Consider the following 16,670-nt stretch of genomic DNA (forward strand, 5'->3'; position numbering starts at 1 on the left):
AATAAATAGATAGTACACTACTTTTACCCATTACTTTCATTTTCTCCATCAGCATGAGACAACCTGCCGGAGTTGCAGAAATTCTGCGATCTCATCAAAAAGATGATATTTACACTGGATATTTAAAAACTGCTGTATCGGAAATTTTTCAAGAAATATTTGGTTCGTAATATTACCTCAACCATTAACTCTGATAAATGATATTTTTACTTTGTCAACTTGCTGTCAAATCAATTGTCAAAGAGGCTTGAGTTTAAAAATTAGCATCATTACAAAAGTTGGTACCTCGGAGGATAACTCTGCGGTACCCTCTTATTTGACGATGAATTATTTTACACAAGCTCCTGTGCTTTTGTGAATAACTATTTCATTTCCAATATCTTATACACCGTAGCTTAATATGTGTGGAATATGTGCTTCAAGATTTAATTTAATACTTCTATAAACATTATGATTTTCGAAAAATCGAGCAAAAAGTGGTGGAAGCAAAAACTCGGGACAGAGTATAAATAAACTATTATGAAAAAGTTCGAATAAGGATTAAAGTGGATCAATGTAATAGAATCGGGGGATTGACCTCAAGCAGGCTTGAGCTCAGGAGTCAGGATCCTTCAGTTTAAAAACCAGCTCTCTACCAATCGCACTATAGGGTAGCATGAGCATTGGTTTTAACTCACCTGAGCTGAGCTGATCACATTTTTTCTGTTGTCCGTCCATCTGTCTGTAAACTTTTCCCATTTTCAACATCTTCTCCAGAACCACTTGGCCAATTTCAACCAAACTTTTTACAAAGCACCCTTAGGCAAAGAGGATTCTAATTAAGGATCATGCCCTTTTCCAAGGGGAGATCATTGGGAATTATTTAAATATTTTGAGAATTTTTAAAAAATCTTCTCAAGAACCATTTTGCCTGGAAAACTGAACTTATGTGGGAGTATCTTCAGGTAGTAGAGGTGTAGATGCAAAGTTGTGAAAGTCATGACCCCAGGGGGTAGGTTTGGGCCACAATGGGTAGTCAATTTTTACATAGGAATATTTAGAGAAAAATCTTTAAAGATACTCCTCTCAAATACCAATAGGCCAGAAAATCAGTAACTTGTATGGAAGCATCCTTAGGTATTAATAATATATTCAAGTTTGTTCAAATCATGATCCCTGTGGGTAGGGTCGGGCCATAATGGGGAGGTTTAATTTTTGCATTAGAATTTATAGAGAAAAAATTTTAAAATCTTTTTAATAAAACAACAATGGGCCAGAAAAGCTGTTTTTTGTGCTGAAGCCTCCTCAGGTAGGGTAGATTCAAGTTTGTTCAAATCATGATTCCTGGGAGTATATTGTGGATTTAGGGAAGGGGCAATTTTTATGTAGAAAAAAATTATTCTCAGAAACTAAAGTTATAATACATGGTTTTACTAAGATGCAAGCATCTTGAAATATTGTTGATTCTCAATTGCTTAGACCCTGGATAATATTTGGGCCCAACCTGAGGCTCAAAGTATGATGTAAGTTCAGATATTTTTTTATAATCTTCTTGAGAACTAGCTGTAATACTCATTATGTGATGTGACTTTCACAGCATCCTGTCAAAAAGTGGCTCATTGATTAACATAAGAATAACTGAAGAAAATCTTTATATATAGGATCTGTTATACTACATTGTCCAGATATTTTGTATATGTTGCTCCATAAACCTGATTTCATTTTTGCTAATGTTGCTCAGGTGAGCAATGTTGCTCAGGTGAGCTGTGTTGTCCATGGGCCTTTGGTTCAAGCTTACTTGTGGACATCCACTATTCCACTTCATTAGTGGCCAACAAAATTACTGACATGGAATGGAATGAAGAGTTTCGCGTGCGATTTCTAAGGGATAGAAATTTTAAAAGAAACGGGAAAGAGTGTGATAGTGTGTATATAGGCTCAGTACTGCCACGCTCCTACTAGCGCTATCTAGAGTATTAACCTGTTAGCTCAGTCAATAGTCCATTGGTTTTAAACCTTGGTTCGAGCCTATTGGTGGACATACCCCAAATTCTATTACAGGTACAATACAATCTTGCATCAAATGTTAATCCTTATGCTTAATAACGAATGGATATGCAAAAATCAAATATTTTTATTATGTACATATATTTTACACCAATATTCAACATTATATCACACTCATTATTTCATGGAAACGTCAATGTTGTGCATTAATTTTCATGATACTTATAGAACATGTACATGTATTACATTGTACATAGGCATATTCATAGGAGTCTGCTCTTTTGCAGGTCCTGGTGTGTGGATAAGGTGGAAAAATGAAGTGGATCGTTTGGCGGAGGTTACATATTTTTTTCTGACAACAGTTGCAGGCAAGTCTTTAAAACAGAGCTACATGTATTGAATTTGATTTTGAATATTATACACACTTTACTCTGTGTCACAGTAAAATATTATTTTGTTATTTTAGGATACCAGACTGTTGGGGAAGAATATGTCAACATCATTCAGATTGACACTCATCGTAGAAACATTCCATCAAAACTGGTACTACTCAAATTATATGTTTCATAAAAGAGGATAACTAACACTTTATAAATATTTATTTCTTTATTTTTCTAAATGAATCATTAAGTCCTACCTTTTAAAGTGTCATTTGAATCAACTATACGTCTTCTATTAATACTGAACTATCAAGTACATCATGTATTATTTCCTTGAGGTCTATGGGCCACATTGCTTACCTGAGCAACACGTGTAGTACAGGTACAATGTTAAGTACCTTTACTGTATACATTATCATTAACCAAATACAATGCTACAAGGACATATCTAAATGCATATCAATTAAGCAAATACTGTAGATGCAGAAATGTTTGTTGAATATTTAATTTCCTTATTTTCGTTGGCAGTATAAATCAACGAAATTAATTCCATGACGAATTTTTAACCCAAGTTTTATTTAATACAAAGAGATTACAATATGACGAAATTAATTGCAACGAAATATTATTTAGTTTAAAAACAACGAAATTTCACCCAACAAAAATATGTGCTTCTTCAGTACTAAAACAATTATATAAAACATGTATGCAGGTAGAATTTTTTCATGATTCTTTATTTATTTACATGTACTTAGATGTAAACTCAAACAGGCATAACAAATTTTTTTTTAATTTTAGAAAAGACTGATATTAGTTTCTCTCCATGTCTTTGGGCCCTATGCAGTGGGCCGCTTTCTTGACTGGGTGGAGAAAAAATTCAAGTCAGGTGACTGGGACAGTGTGCCTCAGGAAACAAGGGAGTTTATCTTGAACTCACTTCCTGTTCTTCAGCAGGCTCTTTCCCTCCTGCAGAGATTCCATCTTGCCTTGTTTTATCTCAGAGGTGTATTCTATCACATAGCCAAGCGACTGACCAATGTCAGCTATGTACGTATAGATCAACACTTCTGATTGTTCTTTCTGATATAAGTGACATGTTTATCCCATAAATATTCTTTAAAATGGTGTAATACAGCAAGCATAAAACAGCAAACCCTTTTATCCCGTTGTTATTCATAAAGCATGCACAAATAATTATCTAACTTTATTGGCCATTTGTTACACATTTAGCACATATATACCAACTTAATTAGAACATTCATCGTAAATTTATTGATGTATTTGTATTTTTGAAAAAGCTTTAGAAAATATACTTTGAGGAGGAAAGACCCATACTATATCAATATCAAAACATTTTTAAAGTATACTCTGTATTGATATTTTTTGTTAAACTTTAAGGTTTCTGTATTTATTACAGATTAAAGGATTACAGGAGGAAAGACACATACCATATCAATATCAAAACATTTTTAAAGTATACTCTGTATTGATATTTTTTGATAAACTTTAAGGTTTCTGTATTTATTACAGATTAAATTCAGTGTCTCCCCCACAGAGGGGTCATCTGTACAGCAGAGTTTTCGGGCCTTAGGCTGGCTGTCGCTGGCTCAGCTTGGCTTCAGTGTTCTACAGACGCTTTATTACAGCTACAGGTTCTCAGGGACCTCATCACCTCAGAAAGATATCAGGTAATGGTAAGACTATCAAAAATTGATGTATAGAGTCTCAGACACATTTCTCATTTTGAAAAGGGGGAATAACTCAAATTATCTAGAAAAAATATTTAAAATTAAGTTATTCCTCAAAGAAAGATTTTGTTTCCTTGTCAAGCAGTTGACATAAATTAGATATTGGACATTTTGGGATAAGAGCTTTAAAAAAGTGCATCATTAAGATGTAAGTCTGTATAAAAACCCTTCCCTATCCCTTGGCACTGGTTTTTTGTACATACCTGCATGGTTGGAATTCAAAGATCAGGAAATGACTGAAAAATTATTTAAATGGACAGTACCAATTACCGGTAATCAAATTAGTCAAAAAAAGACCATTTCTGGTATTTTTTTTCTGTTACAAAAATTATTCCAGTAAAAGTATCAGTAGCTTGCAATTGATTTTGGTGATATTTTTTCTCAGTGCACGCACATCCCAGGATGCCGTAGACAGGAAGTGTTGTCTGTGTCTGGAGGCAAGGAGATCACCCACAGCAACACCTTGTGGCCATTTGTTTTGCTGGCAGTGTATCTATGAATGGTGCTCCACCAAGGTATACATCATACAGTAAAACATGATTATAATGAGTATACACTTACAGTGTCATTTGAATCAACTATACGTCATCTATTAATACTGAACTATCAGTTTCATTTCCTTAATCTTGAAAAAGTATTATGATCTTATTGAGTATAAAAAAAAAATCAGAAGTTATCTAACATTGCTCAATTCCGGGACTTTACTATAACTGTACTTAACTGTATTGTTAATTCAAAAAAAAAAAAGTTATTTGTTTCGGAAGGGGAACAAGAAATCCATTTATAATGTTTAATCCATTTCCAATTAAATGCAGTTTAATGATAGTCATAATAGATATATTTTAATAGACTTTACCAAGTAAAAGGTTATAATATAATAAAAACATGATTTTTTTTCACTCTCAATGGCTGTGTTTTAAATCAGAAAAGTTAAATCTAGGCTAATTTGCATTGTTTTATTAAGTTATATCTTATATTTGGCAATAAATGAATTTCAAACATTTGGAAATTGTGTTCAGTGCTGTAAGGCTAAACAGTATATACATGTAGAAATAATATATGTACATGGTAAACCTTCAACTAAACAGTTAAGAAATTCACGCTTATTAATGTAATGTATGCACTAAGTTATCAGAAGTAATGTAATGAGATGAAAGATATTAGCAGTAACAAAAAACTTTAAAATTTCTCTTCAGCTGGAATGTCCAATATGCAGAGAAACACTACAGCCACAGAAGCTTGTGTTTTTACAGAACTATGACCCACCTGAAGGCTGAGGACAAATGCCATATAGCACATATATTATTAGAAGTTTAAATAATGAATTAAGGAATGATATGTGAACAAACTTAAAAAAGAGAACAGTATTTAATTAGGGTGTTTCAAAAATGTTTTGTAGCAACATTTGTGTCATCATTTGTTAGAAATTGTGCAATGTTTCATTTAGTTTTATTGATTTAGATGTAATCACATAAAACTATATTTTATTAAAGTGGTAGTTATATTCTTATTTTGCAAGGTCAATGGACTGTCAGTCATCATCTTCCCAAGTCAAGGGTTTCTAATCCACACCTATCCTCACAAACGTGGGGAGCAGAGTGGACCGAAAACACTTGGCTATTGAAGATGGTCAGTCATAGTCAACATTTTTTATTTTTAAAAGTAGTGAGCAAATGAATTTGCCAAAATTGCACCTGACTAAAATACATCCAAACTTGGCCATTTTGAGAAATATTTTTCATTGTCATATGTTGTTGACAGATTGATATCAAAGTAAAAAAGAGAGAACTAAACTCATCAACATTTATGATTTGTATTTTATTTTACGTGTAGAAATAACAAATACCAAACACAGAGCTTTTGCTCGCTGACAGTGAAATTCAATTTTGATCCTGTTTTAGCAAAGCTCCAGTGTTAGCTGAATACAGTAAATTAATAAACATTTAGATTGTGACACTCTCAATGTGCCATGCTTTTAGCAAAAGACATGAAAACATAAGGATTTGTAGTTTTAAAGGACCATGTCTTTGTTATTGGTTTTAACATTTGTCCATAAATAGGGCTTTGTGCACCATAAACGTAACAAAGACAGAAAATTTGCTCTGAAATAATTTAGGGCAAAAAAAATAATAATTTATTAAAGTATTCATGACTTCGATCCTAATGTTAATTTGTGTTTGTCGATGTATTTTGTGATTATATAGTATGAGAAACTGCTTCGTTTTTGTATCCATTTTACAAATATGATAAAAAAATGTTTCTATTGCGTCCATATCATATTTGTATACTGAAATGTGAAATTTTATGTACCTATAGCAACAACTGGGTCCGCGACACTTAATGTGTCGAGCTCCACAAGAAATTCACCAAGATAGTGACAAAGAATTCCAGTTTTCGTTATAAAGTTAATCGCCCAACTTGTTGGTTAAAGAATGTGTAGTTTTTAAAAATACGACAAACTGTCACAGGGAAAACTAGGATGTTTTCCTTATACCCGGCGACAGTAATACTAATATGCTTCAGATGGTATTAAGGCACTTTTTAAATTTTAGATCGCTGAGGTGAATTCTGGAAATCTAAAATACATTATAGTTTTAAAATCACATCATAGTTTTGAAATATGAATGAAAATTTTAAAAGAAAGAAATTGTTGCATTTTTCCATTTACATACAAAAAATATAAACTCTCTGCAAAATTTATAAAATATCAAATCTAATTAATTTATTTACTGACCGGGTCGGTCAGTCAACGCCCAAATTTGACATATTCATAAGCACGTGATGTGACAAGCTAATTTTAGAACGTACACAAGATGTCGACGCGAAAACGTGGTCGGTCCGTTGGCAGTGGAATAACGGAGAGGAAAAAAAAAATAAACAGTTTGAAAGAGAACGTTTTAAAATTATCTATATTGGAGACCACTTTCAGCGATTGACACGTGTTAGAAACATCATGTTTAAGGGGGGCATGCGGCCATTTTGTACATTAGAGGAAAAGAATGTAATTCTTTTTTTAACTGGCTTGTTTCTGCCCAAAATTGTTGCCAATTAAAATCATCTCATACTGACAAAATGTGGATCTGGTTTTTAACACAAAAAATGCCATTATAAACGGCATATACATTTGTATACCTGTAAGACAATTAACAATAATGACTTAGGTAACCAAATGTTTTATTTACAGAGCATGTAATTTAAAAAATATTAATATTTAGTTTAGATTGCAAATAAGGAATAAAAATGTGAAGTTTCATTCAGAGTTTTGAAGTCAAGATAACTGAAGATTCATCGAGTCTGTGATAATTTCATTACGACTTCGACCGTTTTTGAACGAATCCATGTCATTGGTTGCCATTGAGTAAGTTTTTCGAAGATGAGAGCGGCTTAAGCGTGATTGCCAAGTAATCAACGCACGAAAAACCCCAAACGGGTAGCCGCACAAGTACAAGGTTGCGTTTGTCAAGATCGTAGTAGCTACTTTAATATAGTTTTCCGTAGCCGCTATGATCTTGAACGAGTTGTTAGCTTAGCTTTAGTAATTAGTTCATAGGGTGCGTTCAATAGAACATACATGTCTAACCTAGCATCGAGGGTAGCAGGTACGATCTTGAACACAGTCCAGTTGTCCCCGAGAGAACATGCCGGACGTGATCCAGGTGTGGTGTTTGTTGTCATGCAAGTTCTGAGAATGTCAAGAAACTCGAAAGGCAGCGATGTGTTTTCATACCCTTATTAAAACGTTGGTTGCTTGGTGAAGGCAAAAAAATTAACCTCTACTAAAAATACAAGGACGCATTTATCCACGTACTAGGTTTTACGTGTGTCTAAGTCAATTTGATATTAATCCTGAAATTGAAAAAAATATATACATGCATGATTCAATTTCACATCTTAGTTTGATTTCAATGAAGTTAGGAGTATGCACTTTTCCGATGAAAGAAAGAATGGTCACTGTAGATACTTGTACACTTTCACATTGTTAGTATTATATTGTGTAACATGAAGACTGTTCTCATCATCCACAAACAAACCAACAGCATCTTCTATTCCATATTGTCTAGTGAGTAGTTGACACAAGAACTGGCCACCCTCATTCAGAACAAAAACCGTTCTAGTGTAACGATCGCATACCAGGATATGGCCAAGGACATCAGTGCAAATAGCATGTGGACTAAACCTTGACTTGCGCTTTGTGTAGGAAAACCTGTGTTTGCCTGATTTATTTACCACCACTACGGCTCCTCTCGTCCAGTCTGATGTACAGATATCATCGTTAATGTTTTCTGTGATGTTGTGTGGATCAATGTACATACTATTTCGAACGTTGTATCTCCTCTGTATGTTCTGTATTTCTTTCCCTGCCTTGTTGTACCTGGTTACTTTACCCTCATTTGCATGCCTCATCCCCACCAGTATGTCCCCGTTGATGTGGGAGGAGTGTATACTGAGTGGTACCCAGTCGCCTGTTTTAATGAATTCAGTGATTGTAAAATCCGGTGTTATCCTATTGATGACTTTGTTGTCTCCGTCTGTATAAATCATATCCCCGTCTTGTATGGCTGTAATGGACGCTTCCGATGCAAATTTGGCTAGTATTACCACCTGCGTAGTATTAAAAATTGATTCAAGAAGACCTCTATCATCAATAATCCAAAGTCTGTCTGGTTTACCTAGTGTTATTTGACGTACACTACCAGCACACATCACTCTGTACTCCCTGACCTTGGTGACAGAAGAAGACAGAGACAGTGGTTGTTTCGCATCAGATTTCTCTCTTTCTTGTTTCTTCATTTTCTCTATTGTTTCAAATCTGTAGAGTCAGTCTTCATGGATTTTATTTTTCTGTACTCTGGTTTAGCATCAGGAACAATTGCTCTTCCCAGTAGTTTGGCAACATCCTCCTTACTGTATTGACCAGCAGTAATTACTGGAGGGACTGGCTTCGTGGTCTCTGGAATGGGTCGTACTTTTAAATTGTCATGAGGGGAAAAAATGATTGGATTGTTATGAAGTTTAGAAAAGACCAGGAAGCGATAGAACCCTTTGACAAGGTGTCCAAGATAAGAGATGTAATCTTTGTATGTGTTGTCTTGGCTCTGAAGCTCTTCCATTAGTAATTCTTCCATTCTGTTGGCTTGTTCTATATTTTCAGACATCACTGTGTCCACCACACTTTTGAAAGTTTCCGCTTCAGCCTTCATGGATTTTCGTATTTTATCCATTGTTGCTTTTATACTTTTGATATCTTTTAATACATCTCTTTGTATATCTTGAGAAGTTGGGAGAAAATGCTGATTGATTTTATAGATCTCATCATTGCAGAGAATAGATCTCTCTGAATAAAAATTCTCTAAATCAATCAGTGAATGTTTTCGATGGTCTTTTAATGCGCATTTGGAACACGGTGGAACTTGACAATCCTCGCACAGAACGTCTATATCTTTATTCATGTATTTATTAAAGGTATGATGACACGTGTGTCTATCGAACACGTGTTTTTGTTTATTTATATTTATACCGGAAACCAAATTTGATTGGTTTCTATAATAAGTATTTCACCTGTTATACAGGTATTTAAATTAGAGAGGCGCGACTTCTCGTGTTAAGTGAATAAAGAATTTAGCGCCATTCGAAGGCTCTCTCTTCGTGCAGTTAGACGTGTTTTGGTTAGCTTCCTCATGGCAGATAAAAGCGACGAAGAGATGCTCGAAGAAGTTATCATAACCCCAGGAGAAACTACAAACAATTCTTTCGCTTTGACTGATGCCGTGAAACTGCTGACATCAACAATAAATTCTCAATTTCAACAGTTAGCTGAAAAATTACAGGAAGACAGCACAAACTCTGCACAGTTGCTCAAGAAAAAGCTGAAAGATAACATCGCCGGAAAGCTCAAGTTCGAAGGTAACAGAGTGCAATACATATTCAACGAAGAGTGTATTGAAGAACTTGATAAGTTAAAAGATTTGTCTTCCAACGATAAAGATACTGTTAAACGTTTGAGAGAGAAAATTAACACAAGACAAAAGCATATAAGAATTGCAGATGGGTCACCAGCTGGGTGGAAAACGGTACAGGAGTACCAACTCAACGATGTGGCTGAAAACTCGGACGACGAGAAACGAATCCGCAGTGCAGAAAACAGGGCGCTCAAACAGACGAAACGGGAAGAAGTCCCGGTTCTCTCCTTATCTCAAACCTGCACAAACAGCTGCGGCTGGTTCTCCTGCTCAGCTGCCTTCTTATGGTCTGCAACAGCAGAACAACGTCCTACAGACAGCAAACCCATTCCTTCAGCCCTTTCGTGCAGCTAGCAGGCGCACACCGCAACCAAGTGACGTCTGCTACAAATGTTTCCAAACGGGACACTGGAAATCAAGATGCCCCTCTCAGTTCGGCAGCACTGCGCCCTCCTCCTCAAAATGAAGTTGATGATAAGTATTTACTCAGTTTTGACATGTTTGATCAATGTAATGATAATGATATCTTAATGAAAGAACATATTCAATTTTTTGATGAAATGAATTTTAGTGGTTCAGAAACCAATCAAGGAATAAAGAAAAGCTTGTCAAAGAATTTTAATTTCTGGAAAAGAATAGGTACTTATGATCAAATCTTGCGTATTATTGAGCACGGGTATCATATCAATTTTGAACAAAATCCCCCCAAGATATTTCTAAAGAATAACAAGTCCGCTGAATCTAATTCTGATTTTGTTTCAGATAGCATTGGTGAATTGCTGGAATCAGGTTGCGTTGTACAGGTTCCGTTCAAGCCTTTTGTTGTCAGTCCTTTGAGTGTAGCTGAGAACAGGGAAAAGAAGCGTCTAATTTTAGATCCAAGTGTTTTAAACAACTATATAAAGAAAGAAAAGATTAAATTTGAAGATTACAAAACGGCTTTACAATATTTCAATAAAAATTGTTTTTTAGTTAAGTTCGATTTGAAATCCGGATATCATCACATTGATATTAGCAAAGAATGCCAAACATTTTTAGGTTTTCAATGGAAAGAAAAATATTATTGTTTTACGGTACTACCTTTTGGTCTATCGAGCGCACCATTTGTATTTACTAAGTGTCTTAGATCTATGGTTAGATACTGGAGAGCATGTAACATCAGAATTGTTCTGTATTTAGACGATGGTTTAGTTATGGCTCAGACGTTTGAGGAATGTCAAAGTATTTCAGATTTCATACAAAAATCCCTGGAACAGGCCGGTTTATTTATTAACCATAAGAAATCTGTTTTCAGTCCAGTGCAAGAAATTGAATGGCTTGGCATAATTTGGAATTCTATAGAATTTAATATTTCCATTCCAGAAAGAAGAATAAAAGATGTGGAAGAGACATTATCTAGATTTATCGATATGTTACCTCATGTTTCAGCAAGATGTCTGGCAAAGGTTGCAGGAAAGACCATGTCTTTACATTCTGTTTTAGGAAACATATGCAGATTAATGACCAGATTTTCTTACATGGAGATTGTTTTAAGGAAATCTTGGGATTCAAGACTTAATCTCAAATTTCAGGAAAAGACAATTAGAGAATTGCGATTTTGGTTACAAAACGTACGTAATTATAACATTAGAAAGCTTGCAGATACTGGTCCAGAATGTATTATTGTTTATTCAGATGCTAGTAACGTTGCAGCGGCGGCCTGCACGGTTGGGGTAGACGAATCGAAATTTCACCTGATGTGGAACGAACAAGAAGCGCAAAAGAGTTCCACCTGGCGGGAAATGAGAGCAATTGAACAGGCTTTGTTTTCATTTAAAAATAATTTAAGCTGCAAGTCTGTCAAATGGTTTACAGATAATCAAAATTGTGTCAAAATATTCGAATCAGGTAGCATGAAATTAGAACTTCAAAAATTGGCATTAAGCATTTTTGAATTCTGTAAACGACATAACATCTCAGTCAATATTCAATGGATTCCAAGGGAAGATAATGAAAAGGCTGATTATCTTAGTAAATTGATAGACTATGATGATTGGGGTGTGTCTGTAGATTTTTTTCAGTTTATTGATTCAAAATGGGGTCCACATACCGTCGACAGATTTGCAAATGCAAATAATAAAAAGTTACAAAGATTTAATTCTGTTTTTTGGAATCCTGGCACAGAGGCTGTGAATTGTTTCACACAAGATTGGAGAAATGAAAATAATTGGCTTGTGCCACCAGTTTCTTTAGTTATTAAAACTATTAAATATGTAATTAATTGCAATGCTAAAGGGACTTTGATTGTCCCAAAATGGGTTTCAGCGCCTTATTGGCCCTATGTGTTCAAAGATAACTTGAAAACGTTTGTTTACGTATCAGATGTACTCGAGTTTGAAGACAGTACAAAGATTTTTATTCAAGGAATGAATAAAAATTCCATATTTGGTTCTGAAAGATTTTATTCATCAGTATTAGCTATTCGGCTGGACGCTACAAAAATGTGACTGATTTGATTGTTTTATATTTCAGAGGTGTGTACTGCAGTGAAAGGTCCTGGTACACTAGATATATTATTGATAAGGTCCTGGTACGGAGGTACTGCAGACGATCGAATTTTTTAAAAACTGCTATTTAATGTTACGGTCCTGGTACTATGGTACTTCAGACGACAATAGTGTTTATATACTTTATACATGTGTATGTTAGATTCCTTGTGACGGCGTATTTATTGAATGGACCTGATACGATGGTACTCCAGACGATATTAAAATAAAATTATTGGTTAAAATTGATAAAGGTCCTGGTACGAAAGTATTGCAGATGATTTGGTAAAATTAAATATATTAATTAACGATTTGTTTTATTTTACAGAAAGTAAGAATCATCTGATAAGATGTTCCTGGTATATATAATGATTTTGCATACTTAGACTTGATGTTTTTAGATATACATATTCATGTATATGTATTCATTTTATACGATTTGCAGATATATTTTCGGTGGGGAGGTGGAGTAATCTATTTTCCAGAATACAAGACCCAAAGCTCCAAGAGTTGGCCGAACTCCTACCATCGTATTGTCTTAAAGCAAGGGCCGAAAATACAACCAAAAAATACAGGTACACATTTAACAGATTTTCTAAGTGGTGCAAGACTTTTGAACCTCATGTCAAAAATCTACCAACAACAGATGTGAATGTATCTCTCTATCTGATTTACATTGCGAAAACTTTTAAATCTGCTCCCAAAATAGAAGAGGCTGTTCATGCTATAGCTTGGGCACATAAACTGGCAGGTTTTTCAAACCCATGTGACTCAACTTTGGTGAAGTTCACAAAGGAAGGTTGTTTACGTGATACCAGTCAACCCGTTACAAAAAAGGACCCTATAACACCAGAAATTCTGTCTTCGATCGTGTCTTTATTGGGAGGAAAGCAAGCATCGCTTTTCGATTTACGTACTTGTTCCATTTTTTTGTTGGGTTATGCAGGGTTTCTGCGTTTTTCTGAAATTGTCAATATTCAAAGATCTCATGTAACTTTTCATGAATCACATTTGAAATTATTTGTTCCCAAAAGCAAAACTGATGTTCAAAACAAGGGTAGTTGTGTATATATTTCACGCACAAGTTCTCAAAACTGTCCTGTGAACCTACTAGAGAGGTATTTGAATTTGTCTGGTATAGAAGAAAATTCAGATGAATATATTTTCAGACAACTGTCTTATAGCAAGAAATTCAATATTTATAGACTCAAGAAATGTAAGGCACCACTGTCATATACCAGAGTTAGAGAAATTGTTTTGTCTACATTAAATACTTTGGGTTTAGACTAAAAAAAGTTTGGTGTGCATAGTCTGCGGTCGGGTGGGGCCACGGCTGCCGCAACTTCAGGAGTGAGTGATAGACTCTTTAAAAAGCACGGGCGGTGGAAAAGTGATAATGCTAAAGACGGCTACGTTCACGAAAATTTAAAAAGTAAACTTTCTGTTTCCAAAAATCTTGGTATATAACTCTTTCTTTATTTGTCGAAACTGCACTCTTGAGAGCGCTTCTGTACCTACACACTGTGTTTATTTATTTTATAAATTATTTATGTTCGGTTGAGTGTAACGAATTAGAACATAAATGTATTTATTAAAGGTATGATGACACGTGTGTCTATCGAACACGTGTTTTTGTTTATTTATATTTATACCGGAAACCAGATTTGATTGGTTTCTATAATAAGTATTTCACCTGTTATACAGGTATTTAAATTAGAGAGGCGCAACTTCTCGTGTTAAGTGAATAAAGAATTTAGCGCCATTCGAAGGCTCTCTCTTCGTGCAGTTAGACGTGGCCCCCACCCACCCACCCTACTTGTTTTCGTGTATCATTTTATTGTAATTAACAATTTTTCTCATTATTGTAGAGAACTGAGGAGAACTGAAGATATTTGTCTATAACTTTATTCGAATAAACTGCACTCTTGAGAGCGCTTCTGTACCTACACACTGTGTTTATTTATTTTATAAATTATTTATGTTCGGTTGAGTGTAACGAATTAGAACATAAGGGTGATCACTGCACATCTCCTTAGGAAGTTGTCGTTTTCGTTGTCGGTAAAGAACAACTTCATGGTTCTTGGTTTTTGGACTCTTCTGATGTTCGTCCCTGCATTGTTCACACATTGGTTGGTGACAAGGATTGCAGTAAAATTGGGCATTCCTTTCACAGTCTTCATTGCCACACTCCAAATAGTGCTGCGCTATGACTGGTAACCCTTCGACACTATCAGCTGGAGCTAATGGTTCGGATAACACCATCTGAAATTGTTATTTTGATTGTTGCATGCATATTTCAAAATATTGAAAATAATTTAATTCTATATTGAGAATTCACAATTCTTAACGTATATAAATAAATACATACCGGGGCATTAGAGTGAAAGTAAACATTTTATTTTTAATTTTTCTGGTAAAACTGCTATTAATAAACATTTAAAAAGAAATGATTTGTGATACTTTCATATATTCAATAGGTGTCATAACTATACATACATTATAAAATAATTCGCTCTGGCTCAATCGGCGAAACAACACGCCCTGTCTAATGTGAATGTGTTCTAAATGTTATCTTCAATTTTGTTATCGCCGCTGCGTCTAGTGAACTGTAAAGGGTCCATTGGTCCTTAATAATATATCTACTATAAAAAAATAGTGCATGTATTCGCATAAGTCAATTTTCACTAAATTCCGTTCGTCTCTTTTATATTACGTTAAAGTTTATTTTGAATTTAAGTTAATTATTGGGGGGTTTTTTCAGGCTTAATTATTAAAGACGTTAATGGTTTTATCTTTGATAAATATTTATTTAAGCGTGTCACGTGCGTTTATATAATTTACTAGAAGCATTGTATGAATTAACTGTGTCGTGAAAGATTGTCACGTTTTGCTTTACTTTTATACATATGGGGATTATCAGTTTAATGCCCAACTATATGGATGTTTTAAGTTTCATCGTCTTTGAAAATTTTCACACTCACTTTCACCACACAATTCATTACTTTCGTTTTGAAAATAAAACTGGCGTATTGGAAAACTGGGGGTGATCAGTGACACAACGTGTGTTATGAACATTCAAACCACTTGTGGAAAACGAAATGATAGTTTCTCATTTAGAAAATATAGAGAGATGCAATGTGGGGCCTTAACATTATAGAGGCAACAAAACACTGTGGCCATCATGCAGTTCTTTGAAAATTCAGCTTTGTAGATATACATAAAGAATAAGAATCGATTCCAAAATAAAGGTTAGTTGATATTTCATGCATTATTTGATATGCACGTCAATATCTAACCGGTAGATACTGATCAAGAAAAGGATGAGAAGGTTTCCCAAACCCTCTTCTTTTCTATGGCGATTGTTTTCTTCCGAAAGGGGAAATGGCGATCTGTGCTGCAACGCAAAATGATATTAAAAATTGATACAAAATGTAATAAATTCCAATTATTATACTTTCATATTGAATACTGAAATCTGATTGGTTTAGACGCAGTTAATAATTGTTCTATTACCCTCAGCGTTAGCAACACACTTGGTAACGGGTAACCCAACGAATTGTTACCTGCGCGTAAACTATGCGTGTACGGTTCGTCGTAGAATTCACGTCATTCCTATATAAAATCAGTAAAGTTTTCTTTGAAATTAAGACATTTAGTATAATAAAATAAATTTTGCCTGTTTAGAGGGTAACAGTTGAAATTGAAACCCCTCGAATACCATTGTCAACCTCCAATTCGCGTCGGTTGACAATGGTTTTCTCGGGGTGTCAATTTCAACTGTTACCCTCCCAATATTGCAAACAGGCACTATTTATATACTAATACATTTTGTATTATCACATGTACATTGTGATTCTGTATCTTCGCCAAATGTAACAACACGATATGAAAAAAAGGTAATTTTTTCATAAACTATATTTGTGATATTGAATATGCAGGATGTATTGTGCCTTTCTATGCGAAAGAAAATTAAAAGTAACATTGTACCAATTTGTCATTAAAAACGTTCACTGTAATTATGAATGCATTTTTAAATATATTTCCTAGAGGGAATAGTGAAAAAGAATCGAC

General features: G+C 34.5%; 2 protein-coding genes across 2 annotated transcripts; both read left to right on the plus strand.

Annotated features, from left to right (window-relative positions):
* Positions 1-35: 35 nt before the first annotated feature.
* LOC105334319 (peroxisome biogenesis factor 10) lies at positions 36-5,525 on the plus strand. Its single transcript, XM_034457397.2, has 7 exons — positions 36-162; positions 2,274-2,354; positions 2,453-2,529; positions 3,165-3,413; positions 3,897-4,054; positions 4,500-4,629; positions 5,311-5,525. The coding sequence occupies exons 1-7, from the start codon at positions 54-56 to the stop codon at positions 5,389-5,391; spliced, it is 885 nt and encodes a 294-aa protein (XP_034313288.2). The 5' UTR covers positions 36-53; the 3' UTR covers positions 5,392-5,525.
* Positions 5,526-9,563: 4,038 nt separating this feature from the next.
* Positions 9,564-14,547, plus strand: LOC136270176 (integrase/recombinase xerD homolog). The gene is made up of 2 exons (XM_066066903.1): positions 9,564-10,548; positions 13,036-14,547. Exons 1-2 carry the CDS (start codon positions 10,359-10,361, stop codon positions 13,887-13,889), a joined length of 1,044 nt encoding a protein of 347 aa, XP_065922975.1. The 5' UTR covers positions 9,564-10,358; the 3' UTR covers positions 13,890-14,547.
* Positions 14,548-16,670: the final 2,123 nt, after the last annotated feature.

This window comes from Magallana gigas, chromosome 7 (genome assembly GCF_963853765.1).
Source record: "Magallana gigas chromosome 7, xbMagGiga1.1, whole genome shotgun sequence".
Taxonomy (NCBI): Eukaryota; Metazoa; Mollusca; class Bivalvia; order Ostreida; family Ostreidae; genus Magallana; species Magallana gigas.

Coding starts and splice junctions, on each gene's coding strand:
- LOC105334319 (XM_034457397.2), top strand. CDS start 54: ATGAGACAACCTGCCGGAGTTGCAGAAATTCTGCGATCTCATCAAAAA. Junction 4,055..4,499: donor TCACCTCAGAAAGATATCAG/GTAATGGTAAGA, acceptor ATTTTTTCTCAG/TGCACGCACATCCCAGGATG. Junction 4,630..5,310: donor ATGAATGGTGCTCCACCAAG/GTATACATCATA, acceptor ATTTCTCTTCAG/CTGGAATGTCCAATATGCAG.
- LOC136270176 (XM_066066903.1), top strand. CDS start 10,359: ATGGTCTGCAACAGCAGAACAACGTCCTACAGACAGCAAACCCATTCC. Junction 10,549..13,035: donor TCCTCAAAATGAAGTTGATG/ATAAGTATTTAC, acceptor TTCATTTTATAC/GATTTGCAGATATATTTTCG.